General features: G+C 34.8%; 2 protein-coding genes across 3 annotated transcripts; one reads left to right on the forward strand and one right to left on the reverse strand.

Annotated features, from left to right (window-relative positions):
- Nucleotides 1-468: 468 nt before the first annotated feature.
- On the reverse strand, nucleotides 469-3,866 carry LOC11427412 (universal stress protein PHOS34). Of its 2 annotated transcripts, none has more exons than XM_003615222.4 (5): nucleotides 3,566-3,866; nucleotides 3,372-3,481; nucleotides 2,466-2,584; nucleotides 2,011-2,141; nucleotides 469-917 (listed from the first exon to the last, which is right to left on the reverse strand). In XM_003615222.4, the coding sequence occupies exons 1-4, from the start codon at nucleotides 3,777-3,779 to the stop codon at nucleotides 2,045-2,047; spliced, it is 540 nt and encodes a 179-aa protein (XP_003615270.1). In that variant the 5' UTR covers nucleotides 3,780-3,866; the 3' UTR covers nucleotides 469-917; nucleotides 2,011-2,044. The 2 variants fall into 2 exon arrangements, with proteins under 2 accessions (XP_003615270.1, XP_003615271.1); XM_003615223.4 differs by having other exon boundaries at nucleotides 3,378-3,481; nucleotides 3,566-3,865.
- A 4,274-nt stretch (nucleotides 3,867-8,140) lies between these two features.
- LOC11437133 (ubiquitin carboxyl-terminal hydrolase 17) lies at nucleotides 8,141-16,223 on the forward strand. Its single transcript, XM_003615226.4, has 11 exons — nucleotides 8,141-8,822; nucleotides 10,456-11,626; nucleotides 11,708-11,796; nucleotides 12,353-12,438; nucleotides 12,544-12,706; nucleotides 12,792-12,912; nucleotides 13,112-13,269; nucleotides 13,858-13,942; nucleotides 14,025-14,234; nucleotides 15,323-15,384; nucleotides 15,493-16,223. Exons 1-11 carry the CDS (start codon nucleotides 8,434-8,436, stop codon nucleotides 16,103-16,105), a joined length of 3,147 nt encoding a protein of 1,048 aa, XP_003615274.2. The 5' UTR covers nucleotides 8,141-8,433; the 3' UTR covers nucleotides 16,106-16,223.
- Nucleotides 16,224-16,971: the final 748 nt, after the last annotated feature.

Raw genomic sequence — 16,971 nt, forward strand, 5'->3', positions numbered from 1 at the left:
TAATCTATTAAAAAAAGTTCATGAGACCATGCATTTTTATAGAGATGGACATTGTTGTGCTCATGCAGGATTGGTGTTTGAGAGAGTGATGTGGATATGGAAACAAAGACTTCCCAGATTTAAAGGCTTGAGAGAGTTAGAGAGATGGGAGTGGATCTAGGTGGCCTTCAAGCCAGGGATTTAATCTCTATTTCTTCTTGTTTTTTCATTCTTTTATTTTGCTGCTTTATGTATTATTATACTACTATTTTGGAAAGGGTAAATTGAGCTACTCACTTTGTATCCAATGTAATTTAAAAGTATATAAATTATTATGGTCTATAAGTATAATAAATAATGAATATAATGTTTGATTTTTATGTGTTGGTTAATTATTACTTACTCTATTCCACAAATGAGTGTCATGTAAGATGTCAGTTAACAAGTTTAACAGCAAAAGTTTGACCTTGTAAACCTCAAACGACAAAGTTTAAATCCCTCAAAGACATTTGTAAAATAAATTCAACCATTGTTCTATACATAAATGAAACAATAATAATGCTCAGAAAATAGATTTTCTAACACAGAGCTAAAGTAATCCAACATTTGTTTACAACATTGTACAACTTTAAAAAACAATAAAAAATTTCAGGAGTCATGTATCTCTTTGAATCACTGCAACAACTACCAAATATATAATAGCACAGGTGAAAATCAACTCTTAACTCCAATAATTTCACACGCACAACACCATTATTGTCCACAAACAGCGAAAACTCGTACTTGTAGCAGGATATGACCAGCAATGGCAATACAAACTTCAAAGCTTAGCTACGGCACAGGACCAGCAAAAAACGTGCAAATCCAAAGCATGAAAAAGCTTTTGACATGATCAGTTGGACAAGTGCAGAATCAGCACCTGAAATGTGGCAACTCACCTAAAAGAAACCAAACTTGTTTTAGAACCCCACACATTGTTAATTACACATCAGATTCGCTGCAGTCACAAATTTGCCACATTCATGCATTCAGCACATAAGCCTGATCTAGATCCAAAAATTGAGGATGTGCCATATGCATGAATACGGCAAATTTGTGACTGCAGGGAATCCTGGGCATGACAGTAAAGTTAAGCTTTACATCTGGGGCAGAAGAGTTCCACTAGATGTGAAAGCAAGGATAAATTAGTTAGTACATCCTTGTAGTTTCATTTCACCAACTATTAATTCAGACTTTTTTACTGTAAAACCTTTTAATCATAAAGTCCTTATCATTATTGTATTATAACTATATCTTTAAATACGGATACTCTTAGAATCTCTTTAAATGTCATTTATATGATATTTTACACATGACAACTATATGCAATGCCAAGACACTTCTTAAAATTATGCAGCGTATTTAATGGGTCAAAACTCAAAACTAAACCCCCTGCCTCCTTCAACCAGAGTCCTTTCTTAACTCCGTTTCTTTATATTCTGCAGCAGAAGATACAGTGGCTAGTTTTCCAAACAGGCTCCCATGTCCCTCCCTACCTCGGTTCTTGGTTAAGACTTCATAGTCCCATGATTTCCCATACGAATATCAGGAGTAAGATGGTTAACCTTCTTAACAAGAGTGATCTAATACATGTTTGATCTATATATGAAGATATTGATAAGTTGTTTATGATATTGGATGTGTTCTGAATATGCTGCTACAAGTTTTGGGGAAAATGTTTTTTTGAAGGAAAAGGGAGGGAGGGATGGAAATAGAAGGCCAAAGGTGCAGGCTGTCACATTAGTACGAGCAACACTTAATAAAAGTTCAACGAGGTTCTTCTAAGGTAGTTATCGAATATTTAAGGCCTAAGAAGTCAAAATTATTACCCATCTCCATGCGTATCACATTGATTAACAGATTGCAAGAGCGATAGACTCCTCAGTTCTTACTCCAACGTTAACTATGACTCTATAGAGACTATATGTCAAATCCTAAATAATATATTCAACAAATTTAAGGGATGCGACATAAAAGTGTGGATAGACGTACTCAATAAAAGTCGATATATCATAGTAGAAGTGTATTAGTTTCCCTTATTAACACCGCCCTTTCCTTTGATGATGGTGACTGGACACTCAGAATGGTGGGCACAGTAGTTGCTAACACTTCCCAGGAACATTCTGCAACCAAAAATTCAAAGCATTGTGAGAGGCGAGTCCATATAGTTTCCATCTTTAAACTTCAGATTCCTTAGAACAATAAAATATGAAAAATACATTTAAGTTTGAAATTTTCCATTTTCTTCCCTGGTATTACTGTTCGACCAGTGTCTAGCCAGTTGTCAACATTATATATATGAAGGATAAAAAAATGTCCAGATGGTTTATTATCATGCCATTTTGTGATATGTAAGGTCCTAATCAGGTTCAAAAATACATATTAAGTCCATTGTTAGTGTAAGTTTCTATGTAACTTTCTGGCTTGTCAGAAGTAAATTTGTGTACCTCTTAATAGGGCCAAAAGCCCGAGACCCCATCACAAGCACATCAGCATGCAAATCCTGTACAGTTTCACAAATCTTCTCCTTTGGATCACCAACAACAACATGAGTCCTGACCTTAGTCTGCCATAGATGAAGAAAAGTCAATTGCAATGCAACTACTGTACGATATACCTGCCATTATTCCATTAACTTGAAACTGAACACTTGCCTAGAAAAGTGAAGGTGGGGGATTCAAAACCCACAACTCTTATCGCTCAAAACTCTTATGTTCCTCCCCCCACGCAACTAAATGACTAATTCTCGTACTGTCTGAGTTAAATTCAATGTAGAATGACAGATTTACAATGTAATAAACATCTGAGAAAGAAAAAATAATAAACTCAAAAATACACTGTATATAAAAAGACAAATATATGAAAAAACTTGAGCTGCAAATAAATTGTTAGTTAAACTAATTTTCACAAACTTGAATTATTTCTAAATGAATAACTAAAATTAAAAAATAGATAGCCGGGAAAAAAAATGCTTTTGCCATTTTCCTTTATTTTAACTATGAATTAATTTGTATGTACGGTAAATGTAAGAAAGTTTTAGCACATTCGTCCAATTACATATATCAATATCATATCATTTTCCTACATGAGAACCCAAATTCAATGATCTCTGGGATAAACAATTTTTGTTCAGGCTTTACTTACCGCCTCATCAACTTTGGATTATTGGGAACCAGAGAGTTAACACCAAAAAAAACCATGTCATTTTCCTATTTTAGTTTTAAAACTATCTATGTTATAGAATACATGTGTGAAACTATTTTACTTGCATACCAATTAAATTGAACTCTTTATATATTCCAATTTTTCACAAATTCCCGCTGTTGCAAATGGAAAAACAAATTGAATTAAACCTTTACGTTGAAGGTGGAGCAAATTCCCAAAGCATGATCAAAAATAGAATCAGTAATACGTTTCTGATGAGCTTCAATTGCAGCAGCAAACGCAGGAACTTCAAGATCACCTAAAGAAAAATCAACGTTTCAGTAAAAACATGGAATGGATTAAAGAGAAAACCAAATATGTGAAAGAAAATGATGTACTGAACTGGGTCCACCGAAAGGGATGGAACCGGGATTAAGACCGGTGGCGATTGACGGCGGAGATTGAACGTGGAGGATGATGAAAGAACCAGCGTCGGTGGAATCGGGTGCAGGTGATCGGAGCTTGAGATTTTCTAACGCCCAGCGGAGAGCGTTCATGCTCTCTTCGCTTCCGTCTACTGCTACTACTACTACACCGAGATTTCCGGATTCCGACATAGTATGTCTGTTTGATTTGGGTTGGGGTTCTTGTTTTTTTATGATTGATGTCCTTCTTTGTACTTGCTTATGTTGACTTTCTTTCTAACTTGCTTCTTAAATTAAATGTGTCGACATGGAGTACAAAAGTTTATTTTTGTAGATATTTTAAAGTAATTTTATATTTTTTTAAATGTCAAACCAATTAAACTTAAGAAAATGTTAACTAGTGCCTCGGACATTAGTTAAGGACTTTAAATGGTAATTTTTTATAAAAGTTTGTATAATCATCGCATTTGAAATTGAAAATTTTGATATTTTAAAACAATAATTTTTTTTTTTTTTTGAAGAAACTAAAATGAATTATATTACCAATAACATCGTAATTGTTATAGCACAAGGCGTGCCAAAACAATCACAAAAAACAACAACAACCAAGTAAGATTACAACAAGGTCAATCGATGCCCATACATACAAGCGGGCTCGACCACCAATTATGAGTACCAAATGTAAAGACCACATTACGAGCTTTCAGCCACCACAGGGTATTTGATTTTACTTTATCTAACAACTGTGATAGAGAACTATTACGGCCACGAAACAACCTATCATTCCGTTCATTCCAAACAACCCAAACACACTGAAGCCAAATCAAATGAAAGAGAGACCGACGCGATTTCAAGACTCCAGCATATTGAATAAATTGCATAAGATGATCCAAGGGAGCATGAGAATCTACCCCTACTACACCAAGTCAATCCCGCACCATAGGCCACAAAGCACCAAAGAAAGGACAAGACAAAAACAAATGAGACACATCTTCAACATGCCCACAGCCCGTGACACATAGCCTAGCCTCCAACGGTAAAATGCCACGATTTGCCAAATTGGCTTTAGTAGGCAAACGATCCCTCAACAACCGCCAAGCAAAGACTGTAACTTTGAGAGGTACCTGTTTGTGCCAGACTAACTCCATACTTGGATGAATCTGAGGTTGTTCATGCGATGTCAATAAGTCATATACCCCACGAACAGAATAGCCACCAATCGGGTCCAATAACCACACCCATCTATCAGTAACGGATTCCTCCAAAGAAACTGTTAGTAATAAAGCCCTACACTCCTCTACCAAGTCCTCCTCCCACACCCATAATCGGCGACGCCACTGCCACGCTCCCCCACCATCCTCCACCCCTAACAAGAACATGTTCCTCGCCGTGATTGATTTATGGATAGCTAAGTCATAAAGACGCCTAAAGCGCTCACACAACGGAACACTACCACACCAACAATCTCGCCAAAAATCAGTATCAGCTCCATCCCCCACCCTCCTCCTAACACAATCCACAAACCAACCCTCTCCACCCTCGCGCTATCCCATCTCTAATCTTGACTTACTCCCTCCACCACGAAGAACAACTCTGGCCCCCATCCTCCAAACCACCATCCGCCACACCATACCTAGCCACCAACACCCTACGCCATAACCCCTCTCTATCAACTAACAACCGCCAACACCATTTCCCTAGCAAAGCAATGTTAAACTTGCTCAATCTCCGAACACCCAACCCCCCATACTCCCTCCTCAAACACAAAGAATGCCAACCAACCCACAATATTTTTCTTTTTTCCTCACAACCCCCCCAAAAAAAATTATTTAACAAAGATTCAATGGAAGAGATTATACCTGACGGAGCTTTGAAAAAGGAAAGTGCATAGACAGGAAGTGCAGTCAGGACGAATTTGAGAAGAATTAGACGACCACCAAAAGAAAGGAACCGACTATGCCAACCAGACAATCTAGTTTTAATACGATTAACAACAGGCTCCCAAAATAATAACCGGCGCGGATCACCCCAATCGGAAGGCCCAAATAGAGGAACGAAATTTTTCCCACTTTGCAACCCAACACAGAAGCTGCTTCAGACAACCAAGAGGCATTAGTATTCACCCCCACCAGAGAGCTTTTATGGAAATTTACCTTCAAACCCGACATAGCCTCAAACAAAACCAAACCAGCCCTCAAAGCGCGAACATTTGCCCAACTTTTCTTCCCTATCAAGAGCGTATCATCTGCAAATTGTAAATGGGACACCACTGCCGGATTAGCACCCCCCACACAATAATTACTTAATTTAGCATTCTTAAAGAGTACTCCGGGGGCACTTGTTAATAAAATCCTTAAACTTAATCTAATCAACTGATTCTTAATCGGTTTGGATTGAATTGAATTTCACATTTAGATTGCAAAACCAAACCTACTTGTCACATCTCTGGCACTCTCAAATGTGTCACCGAGTGTTTCAAGATCTCATACTATATTTAGCTATTAAACAGGTCTACATATTTAATCACTTGCTATCAATTAGATATTTGTATTTTAGCAAATTAGTGTCAATTTGGTCTATATCTTTAATCATTTAAGAGCGGGACAAACCACAATAATTTAACTCTTTATTTAACTTGTAAATTTTACCATATTTTAATTGTAATTATTTATTTGCTTCTCAGTTTTATCCTTCATTGAACTAAGCATAGTTTTTATCAAATTTAACAGATAGTTGTCAACGAAAGTTGATTCGATTAGTAAGGATTTTGACTTTGGCATAAGATCGGGAGTTCAATTGCCACTATTGTTGTGAGAACATCTTTGATGTCATTTTTGTAAATATCTTTATGAATGCTATGAGTCTGCGGTCTGTCTTAACTATGACGAGCACTCGAAACTCACCTAACCAATTTTTTTTTAAATAATAAATTAATTGAAATTTTTTAAATATTTTTTATTATTATTTCAATTTATTTACTTTATATTGTAGATAGATGTTAATAGCTCATTTAATAAATCGCGCGTTCATGTATGTTTAATCTTTTTTCTTTTTATCATTTTTTTGATAAATAAATTTTAAATTAATCTTTTTTCGAAGAAGCTAAAATGAATTATATACCACAAAAAGGCCTTCTCAGCGCAAGATAATTTTAAATTAATCTTATACATATAACTCAAACAATAATATTATATATATTATTTTAAAAAATAAATAATATTATTTATATATGTAATCAGAGCAACGACGATAAAATACACCAGTATTATTCAAAATAAACAAATTTATTAAAATGACACTCATTCCGTTTCAAAATGATTGTCGTTTGAGCTAAAAAAATTATTTTAAAATGAATGTCACTTTCAGTTTCCAATGCAATAATAACTTTTTCTTTTCAATTGTACCCTTCAGTTAATACTATATATTACTTCCAAAGTATTATTTTTCTTTAATGAAAAACAAACCAATAGTTGATTAAGATAATTTGGTAAAATAACATTTCTTTCTTTTAATTAATGTATTTTTTAATATGTATGTAAAAAATTTAAACGACATTTATTTTAAAATGGAAAGAGTGTAATTTAAAATGGATGAAGTAATTTACCGTGAGACAATAATTTTTTTGTAAATGTTCTTGTAATTTTTGTAAGAAAATAATGATAGAAGATTGTACTACTACTCCCTCCGTCCCTTAATGCAGGCATCCATTGTATTTTTCACATTTTTTAAGAAATATTGTCAGTGTAATTAATTTGTCTGTTTTGTGTGTTAATATTATCAAATTATCATTTGTTTGTATGTGTATTAAGTTTGACTTTTCATATTTCAAGACAAGTTATTGGTATTAATTAGGGGTATATTCTAAAATAAAATAATAAATGCATTTAGTAATTTAAAAGGTGATTTACATTTAGGAACAAAAATAAAGTCAACGGGAGCTTAGATGTTGGGACGAAGGAAGTAGTAATTAAGTTGGTTAAAATTTGGACAAATGCATGCAGTAATTTTATATTCTCACGATACTTGTTAGGTGGACCCAAAAATTGATTCTAAACCCCCTAATTGATTGGAATATGAAATCAACGAAGAAAATTCGTTTACATGGAAATTAAAGAGTCAAGATCATCTCCATTTATTTCTCTTTCCATTTTCTCAAGAGATAAAGATATATAAAAAATATCCCTGTGAGCATAGCTCAGTTGGTAGGGATATTGCATATTATATGCAAGAGCCAGGGTTCGAACCCCGGACACTCTACTTCTCCACAATTAAATTGTGTGAGCTCTAGCCACTAGGCTATTTGACCAAGAAAAAAAAAAAGATATATAAAAAATAAAAAATAATAATAAATCCACCACTTATTTTTGTATCTATCTTTATCTAAATTGTATATTCTATTTATTTTTATAAATGGAGAGGAACTTAACCTCAAATTAAAATTCTTTTCCTGCCACCATCAATTTCTTAAATTCCGTAACCGACCTTCTTTGCTTTCTCCACGAGTATTTATTTCCTTATTTATTACCGCGTGCGTTCCACGTAATGCCAAAATCGTGTAAGTAAAAAACAGTGAAAACATGTTTCATATTCCAAAACCAAAAAAATTAAAATTCTTTTTCTCTCCTTTGTCCCAACGTAACCGCAAGAAAACCCAATAGTGTTGTTTTCTTTCAAATTTTCAACCCAACAATTTCTTCCTTGTTTCTCATCACACTCCCACTTCACAATCTTCAAACTCTTCATCACATGCATTTCTCACACTCCTTTGATACCGTTAACTTTCCGACCAATCCCTACCGTGATCGTCATCGTCGCCGCCGTATTACGGCGGAGGAGGAGTAAATAAATGCGTGTTACAGTCGATCTAGGGTTTTATTCTTTCCTTTTCATCGCTTTATTCTGCGTTGTGTTGCCGGTGATTGGATTCTTCATACGTTACAAGTGGCGCCGTGCGGCAGAGAGGGCGGAGGAGGTTAGGAGATTGTTGATTTTCGCGGCCGAGGAGTCTGCTAGGGTTGAGCGTGAGGCGGCAACTTCGTATCAATATGTCACCGCTGCGAATTCGTATCAAATTCAAAACGATGCCGTTCCAGCTTCGTATCAATATGTGAACAAGAATTTGTATCAAAACGTTGCTGTTTCGGTTGCTAAGAATAAGAATAAGAATAATCAATGTGCTGTGTGTTTCTCTCCCACTACAACGCGGTGTTCAAAGTGCAAATTGGTTCATTACTGGTACGTTTTTTGTTTGGTTTTGTTAAATTTAGGGTTTTCATTTTCAAGGTATAAAGTTGTAAGCTTTTATAGTTTTGGCTTTTGATTTTAGGTTTAAGTGATGTTTCTTCTGGAATGGGTTTTGTGTGGTTTTTTAAACCTAACAATGAAAACATTTAAAATCCTTGTCTTGGTTTGAGAATTCACACTATAGTAGAAAGAATGGTGGAAACTAAGCTTGGGCATGTAGAGAGAAGAGATGTAGATGTTGTAGTAAGAAGATTAGATCATATGGAGGATAGTCGGATCACTAGAGGCAGAGTAAGACCTAGAAAAACTATTAAGAAAGAACTTGAGATTAATGTTTTGGATCGAACTATGGTTGATAGAACATTATGGTATAATTTGATACATGTAGCCAACCCCACTTAGTGGGATAAGGCTTGGTTGTTGTTTTTGTTCGTTTGAATTCACACTGGACTCTATCAGTTTGTTTCTGAATATGATCAATGTTGAAAGAACAGCTGGTTGTTTGTTTTTACAAATTATATTGTTGATGTGATTATGTTGAAACTTTTTATATGTTCATAAAACTGTGGTTTAAGATGGTCTTTTGTTTTGTATAGAATCTTTGTTGAAGATGATGGTTTCTTTTTAAATTTTCTTCTCAAGATTGTAGAATGTAATATGATTGATTGCTTGATTTTTGCGTTTTTGTTAGTTTTGACCCTTTTTTTTATAGATCCTCTGTTAGTTGTAGGGTTTTATGTTTTTGCATAATTATATTGTGGGAGCTAAGAGATGTATATCATCCCTCTTTAGAGATGTTTGATTCTCTTAGATGATGTCTAATAAAGACATGCCTTAGTAAGTGCTATTGGACCTTTGCAAGTTATCTACATCCATCATTGGTACACACACATATTTAATAATTGCTCAATACTGAGTATCTGTTGGTTACCTGTAGGTGATAAGATATATTAAGTTTTGAAAAGTCATTTTCCCCACTCAAAAGCTTGGTATTGGTGCTATAGCAGAGATGATACTAACATATCTTTTGTCTTTGATCCATTTTTCTTCTTTACAAGAGAAGAATATGGGAGGGAAGAGACATTCTTTATGATCAAATTTGTAATTTTCAAATACTTACTCACATCAGTACATTTTTATTGCATAAGCACATTAAAAAAAATCGGCTGCAGGGTGTTTACTAATTTTACACTTTCTTGCATCATTAGTGTCCTTAAATTGTAAATTCATAAAGTCATATTAGTTGACAATCTTGTAACAAATATAACTGAAAAAGTTTTCAAGTTATCACAAGTTTACAGAAATAGATTTCCTGCATAATCTATGTTGCTAGAAAGAAGCTAGAAGGTTGCTGTGTAGCCAGCTTTTAGTATACTAAGAGGAACTTTGAGTTTTGCTTCTACTAACATCAGCTCTTGTGTCTACGCAATAACTTTAAAGTGTTAGGAACACATAGTTACTTTGTTACTATGTTATGCAGTTTCCATTTCATCACTTATAGTTAGTTACTTTATTACCATGTAGTTGCCATTTCATCACTTTTGCTCTGCAACTTTTCTATTTCCGTAGATTTTAATAAAATTAAAATGTCCTTATTGCTTCCCATTAATTTCTTGTATTTCAGTTCTGCTAAGTGTCAATTTGCTCATTGGCGTCAAGGTCACAAAGACAAATGCCATCCTCCCGGTACAGCTCGCCAGAGCCAGGCTGATAATCTGGAATGCGATATTGGTAAGAAGGTAGTTGAGCCAGACCACCGTGGAATCAATGATGAGAAGTCTCGGGTTGAAAGCCCAGAAGATAGAACATCCTCTGAGAAACCTCCATTCTCTGATGTAAAACCTCCCAAAATTTCATGTGCAGCGAATGATAATGCAAGGGTTGAGTCTCTTGCAGAGGAGAATACTGCAGACTCTAATTCTGAATTATCATGCAACTCATTTTCTGGATTCTCTGCTTCCACTGGTGCTAACGAGTCATCTGATGATTCATCTGGTTGTGAGAGTATCATCTCAAATGAACATGTTAGATCCGAGGGACATATTTGTACTGACCCCACTTTTGACGACTTGGACAACACATCAAATGGTCATAGCATCGGTGCAACCATCCCATTGTCACCTAAGTTTGCTAGTTTGGTTGATTCAGTTATACCTGTTTTTGGTAAAGAAGAGATTAAGCTCACATCAAACGGTAGATCAGGTTTGACGACGCAGAAAGGGGGAACAACAGAACCTTCTAATGCGTCTTCTGAATTTTGGAATTGCACTCTTGATTTAAAGGGGACAAAAGATGACTCTTTTGCTGACACTCTTCCATCTCACTCTAATGAATCTCGTACGAAGTCTGTTGGGAAAAATATTCCACATGCAGGATCAGGATCAGGATCTTTTCAGAACGAAGGTCTTGTCTCTTCACGTCGTGCAGATGCTTCAAGCATCAATAACTCATACACTGTTGCCTCTAAGGTATCAAATCATGTTACAATCAACCCCAGAAGCAGCTTGAGATCTACTGAAGTTAGTTGTTTTCCTCGAACATCTGCTGATTCTAAGTTAGTTTCAAAAGATGAAGAGGAGGAACATATACATTACAGTTCAAAATGTAAGAAAAATGGTACCCGTTCTGGCACTGCTTGTCCAGTCCAGGTTGCTAACTGTTCTCCAAATTCTAAGGATGGCCTTAAAGCATCTGTTCTGAAAGTTGTTGATCACGATCAATTTAGAGGATCAAATTTGTCCAAACACTTTCCAGTAGCTGTTGGGGGTGATATTGCTGGAAAATACAGTGACAAGGTTATTTTTTAACAAATCTTTTATTTTCTTCAGTGTCTTAAGGAAATTTTTTCTTACACAATATATTAATTGTTGCTACAGGGTCTTTTTCCATATGATCTGTTTGTCAAGCTTTATAACTGGAACAGAGCGGAGTTTCAACCATTTGGTCTTACGAATTGTGGAAACAGGTAATTTGAAATGAGTTCATGAGAAATTGATAATTGTAGCATTATATGTATTGATTTTAATTTAATATGTTCATCATGACTCAATAGAACAGCGTGACTCTGCACTATTTTCTTCTTATTTTGCCATAAAGATCCTATATTTCTTTCACTTTGTTGATTGATTGATCTATATGAATGGTGAGGGTCTGTTTACTTTGTAAAGACATTTTTTGTTTTCATTTCCTAGAAAATGTGAAGTTTAGGGCCTACTGACAAGAACATTAGAGTCTTTTGAAGTGGGTATTGTGATGGAGAGAAGATAAAATGCTATCTAGGGAGCATGGATTTCTTGAAATAATGAAAATAGTTCTTTTGCCATTTTTCATGTGCTTTCAGATATTCAAAACAATTGTTCACTTCAAGAGTCTCTTTTCTCCTTGTTAACAAGTAAAACTAACACAAGTTTTAGGAAATGAAAATAGAAAATATTTTTACAAAGTAAACAAACCCTTGGGTTGTAGATTTTTCTATGTTTAAGATTTCTTTGTAATTTCATAATTTTACTACCACTTTGCAGCTGTTATGCAAATGCTGTACTCCAGTGCTTGGTATTTACACCACCGTTGACCGCATATTTGCTTCAAGGACTTCATTCTAAATCATGTATGTATGCAATCACAGTTTCATATTTAAATCATCTCATGCCATACTGCATGATTACTATCTCTGTAACTGTACCCCGATGGTAATCTCTCATGTCAATTTCAGGTGCAAGTAAAAAATGGTGTTTCACCTGCGAGTTTGAAAGTTTGATTTTGAAGTCAAAAGACACAAAATTTCCCCTCTCACCTATAGGCATACTCTCTCAACTACAGAGTATTGGAAGTCAACTTGGTAATGGAAGAGAAGAGGATGCACATGAATTTCTAAGGTGTGTTTACATCTTTGAGTTGGTGTAAATCAATAGTTTGTAGTTCTTGTTTTATGTCTTACCTTAGTTAATGAATCATGTGCAGGCATGTAGTTGAAACAATGCAATCTGTTTGCCTTATGGAATGTGGGGTTGATGCATCAGATGCATTAAAAGAGCAAACTAATTTAGTTGGTCTTACCTTTGGAGGCTACCTACGCTCGAAGGTATATATATATATATATATATATATATATTTTTTTTTTTCTTTATGAAAAACAATATGCATTTATCAGTAACAATTTTGTACCTCTCCAGCTTATAGATGTAGCACGGTGTTGGCTTGTGTTTTTAATTAGATAATGCTATATTATTGCTGTAAACTAGCATTTACTTACCCAAGCAAGATGGATAATATGTTTGCAGATACAATGCATGAAATGTGGAGGGAAATCTGAGCGCCAAGAAAGGATGATGGATTTAACTGTTGAGATAGAAGGGGAGATAACATCTCTGGAGGAAGCCCTTAAACAATTTACGAGCACCGAGACTCTGGATGGAGAAAACAAATACCATTGTGGCAGGTAGGTGCCTTTTGGAAAATTTCAATAATCATGTATTACTCATGCATTTCGTCAAAAAAAAATGTATTACTCATGCTTGCTATCAAAGCTATATTTTAAGGCCGTGCTTTCAATGTTATATAAGGCCACCTGTAGATGTTGGAGACTTGGTATAATAATAACTTCCCAACAACTTCTGACAGAAATGACAGATCATAGATTATTTGGTTATTAAGGTCTGCAAGGATTTTCATTGTATGATATGTCTAATAATCTGCCGTGGTTTAGAAATACTTATTCATGGCTTACATTATTTTGTAGACTGAAATCATAATTTGGATATCTGGAATTGAATTGGAAGTTGAAACTTATCACTCAAGATTTTTGATTAAATTGTTTCTTTTCCCTTCAATGATTGTTGTCCTTCATTTGTTTTCTTTTTTAAGTTTCCTGACGTGTTAAATTGTTGAAATCCTTGGTGTAGTTGTGTTATATTGTGTTTTCAATCTTTTTTTTTTGTTATTGAAGGATTTCCTCTATTAATTAATCAAACACTTCCATGTTAAACAAATGTAAATTTAGTTAATCAAACACTTCCATGTTAAACAGATGTAAATCTTATGAGAAGGCCAAGAAGCAAATGGCAGTTTCAGAGGCACCTAATGTTCTAACAATTGCATTGAAGAGATTTCGGGTATTTGTCTTACATTCAAAGATTTTTTTTACCATTCTATCTATCCTGTACGCATACTTAATATTTTCGACATGTGTTGCAGTCTGGAAAATTTGGGAAGCTTAATAAGTCAATTCGGTTTCCAGAAATACTTGACTTGGCACCCTTCATGAGTGGGACTAGTGATCTGGCCATATACAGGCTGTATGGGGTCGTTGTACACCTGGATACCATGAACGCTGCTTTTTCAGGTCACTACGTGGGTTATGTGAAGAATTTCCAGAACAGTTGGTTCAAGGTTGATGACAGTGTGGTACGTGTCAGTTTCTATTTATTTGCATATCTGGGTAGCAGATTATTTTGGGTCTTTAACGAATTTCTGTGAACTTATGTACTCCGAATTTTAAGAGAACTTGACTTTATGATCATTAAATTCTATGTTCCAGTTTGCATAACTCATAACCATGGCAAAATAGAACCGTGAATAATAACTTTATGAAGGTAGACAAATGATCAATGCATTGTCTGATGTATGGTACCTTTGTTTGAGCCCATGTAACCCCATGTAAATTTGTTCTGCACTATCCTCTAGACATGGGTGAGGTTTTTTTTTGGGGGGAAAACACCCTAATTGCTGTCACTCCTAGCCACCGTTATTGTGGCTACTATGGATTGCTTTCATTGTAGCCGACAGACCTTCAATGTACATAGGGTTATGTTTAGGCCCACATTGACTAGACATATGACCAAAGTATAGCTCTCTTATAAGGTGGAGGAAATCCCTACTTTAAGAACTAGCTTTTGGGTTGAGTTAGACCTAGTTCAAGTATTATGACAAGACTTATTCAGTTCGATGCTAGATTTAAAGGATATGCACAATCAGTGTAAAATAGTTTTACACTGACAGTCAATGGAAATGCATTATTTTGTAACATCACCCCTTTTATAAGGTATTGTGAATATAGTGGTATGACAAGGACAAATCGTGGCCTCCTAGTGTATGCCCATTAGACTCTTCCATTAATTATATTAAGGAGTAAGGATATAATGTTGGACCAAAATGTGCTCATAGATATTTTCATATGAAGCTGTGTTTATCAATAATGACAACTACTATGGGCCCGTTTGGATAAGGCTTATTTTGACCTTATGCAAATAAATGAGCTTTTTTTGTTATTTATACGCTTGTCAATGTAGTTTATGAAAAAACATGTTATAAAGATACAATTTTTGTTAGTGAAAACTTATAAATTAACATAAAAGTTTATTTATTTGCATAAGCTATTTTTTAATAAGCTAAAAAGTAAGCCAATCCAAACGGGCCCATGTTTTATTTTCTGAAATTTCCACTGTAGCTGTTACCTTGAACTCATTTAACCATCTCATCTATTTGTCCTACAGGTGACACCTGTTGAATTGGAAACAGTCTTGACTAAAGGCGCATACATGCTTCTTTATGCAAGGTAATCCATATGTTTTATATATCTTTTCTTTTTAGGTTAGTATCTTGTTTTCTCTATATTATGGATTTATTGTTTCGTCTACTTCTAACTGAATGAACGACTTTGCAGGTGCTCACCTAGGGCTCCAAGATTAATCAGGGACATGATAGTGTCCTCGGATTCAAAAAGCAAAGTCAATGGAAAATCTGTCATAATGAAGCACAAACATGCATCTTCACATTCTGGTTCTGCTGAACGGATCATGTCTAATTCAATTTCTTCATGCGGTTTACCCACTTTAGAGACTATCCATTCCAAGTTTCATCACATGAAAAGCATCATGGAAGAAGACTCATCAAGTGATAATTCATCCCTTATCAGCAACAATTCCGATGAATGTTCTTGCAGCACCGATAGCACATGTGATTCAACAGGTACCGACGAATTTGCTGATTATATTTTTGGTAACTCAGTACGAGGCGGGGGTGGCGATTCCTGCACAAGTTCGAGGGTGGACATAGACAGTCATTTGTATAGGAGAAGACCGGTGAATGTTGAAAGGAGTGAGGGAGGTGTTTCTCATTTGCATCATAACACAAGTATAGAGCATAGGAAATTAGATACATGTAGGAGTAGTAGTAGTTTTAGGGAGAGTGATTCTTTTGAGAGAGCAGGATCCAATCATTTTAGTCATATAAATTCTGGTGTATCATATAGAAAGACAAGAGAAAGAAAGGATTGAAATATTTGAGTACCATACAAAAGTTGGGAGCCCCTAAGTAATAAATAATAGTGGGGATTTTCTCTATACTATGATTTTTTGGAGATAGTTTTCTTTTACAGGTTGATTTTAAAATTCATAATTGATTTTTATATATTTTTCAGAAATGATCTAAGAAAATTAGCTTTTTCATTTTTATTTTTTATTTATAAAATGTCTTATTCAAGTTTGAACCTTAAGGAAAGCACCAAATTTCACAATTATTTTTGTGGTTAGTGAACTGTCGTGCATTGTGGGTTTCCACTTGTAGGAGGATAATTGAAGTATGAAACGTTTACTTGTAATAAGGCTTTCTTACCCGGTTTATTCTTTTCATACTGCTATTTACAATATGTTAATTAATTTTTGTTGGGCAACTATAGTTTTTGCATCTGAATTCTTTTTCATTTTTTTTCTGTAATTTTCATCATAAAATATTTTTTCTAGAGTGACTCCTTGCATTTGAAGTACTCTCCATCACCAACAGTTCATTAATTAAGGATCAAGCTAGAGATGTATCAGTATCACCATTTGAAATTAATATCACCAATTCTGTTATGCATTCATAACATAACTGAGATGTATCACCAATTGAGGAATCCTCGACTAAGTGGAAGGAAAAAAAAAAAAATCACTTAGCACCATTTGAACTCTGATTCCAGTGACATATTTCTGGATTTACTAGTGGCATTTGCATGTCCAACTCTCAAATTGATTTATTCTTCCCTTTACTATGGTTACTTTGAGTAATTTTTTGTGTATATTACTCCCTCCGTCCCAAATTGTATGACGTTTTGGGTATTTCACACATATTAAGAAATGTAATTAATATTGTGTGGAAAAGAGAT

Source organism: Medicago truncatula, chromosome 5 (assembly GCF_003473485.1).
Source record: "Medicago truncatula cultivar Jemalong A17 chromosome 5, MtrunA17r5.0-ANR, whole genome shotgun sequence".
Classification (NCBI taxonomy): Eukaryota; Viridiplantae; Streptophyta; class Magnoliopsida; order Fabales; family Fabaceae; genus Medicago; species Medicago truncatula.

What these genes read in the sequence shown, in the direction of transcription:
- LOC11427412 (XM_003615222.4), bottom strand. Translation starts at nt 3,779, where the DNA reads ATGTCGGAATCCGGAAATCTCGGTGTAGTAGTAGTAGCAGTAGACGGA. An exon ending in GCTCCACCTTCAACGTAAAG is followed by an intron (nt 2,585 to 3,371) that starts GTTTAATTCAAT and finishes CATCTATGGCAG; the next exon opens with ACTAAGGTCAGGACTCATGT. An exon ending in GCTTTTGGCCCTATTAAGAG is followed by an intron (nt 2,142 to 2,465) that starts GTACACAAATTT and finishes TTTTGGTTGCAG; the next exon opens with AATGTTCCTGGGAAGTGTTA.
- LOC11437133 (XM_003615226.4), top strand. Translation starts at nt 8,434, where the DNA reads ATGCGTGTTACAGTCGATCTAGGGTTTTATTCTTTCCTTTTCATCGCT. An exon ending in GAGGCTACCTACGCTCGAAG is followed by an intron (nt 12,913 to 13,111) that starts GTATATATATAT and finishes ATATGTTTGCAG; the next exon opens with ATACAATGCATGAAATGTGG. An exon ending in TTGCATTGAAGAGATTTCGG is followed by an intron (nt 13,943 to 14,024) that starts GTATTTGTCTTA and finishes CATGTGTTGCAG; the next exon opens with TCTGGAAAATTTGGGAAGCT.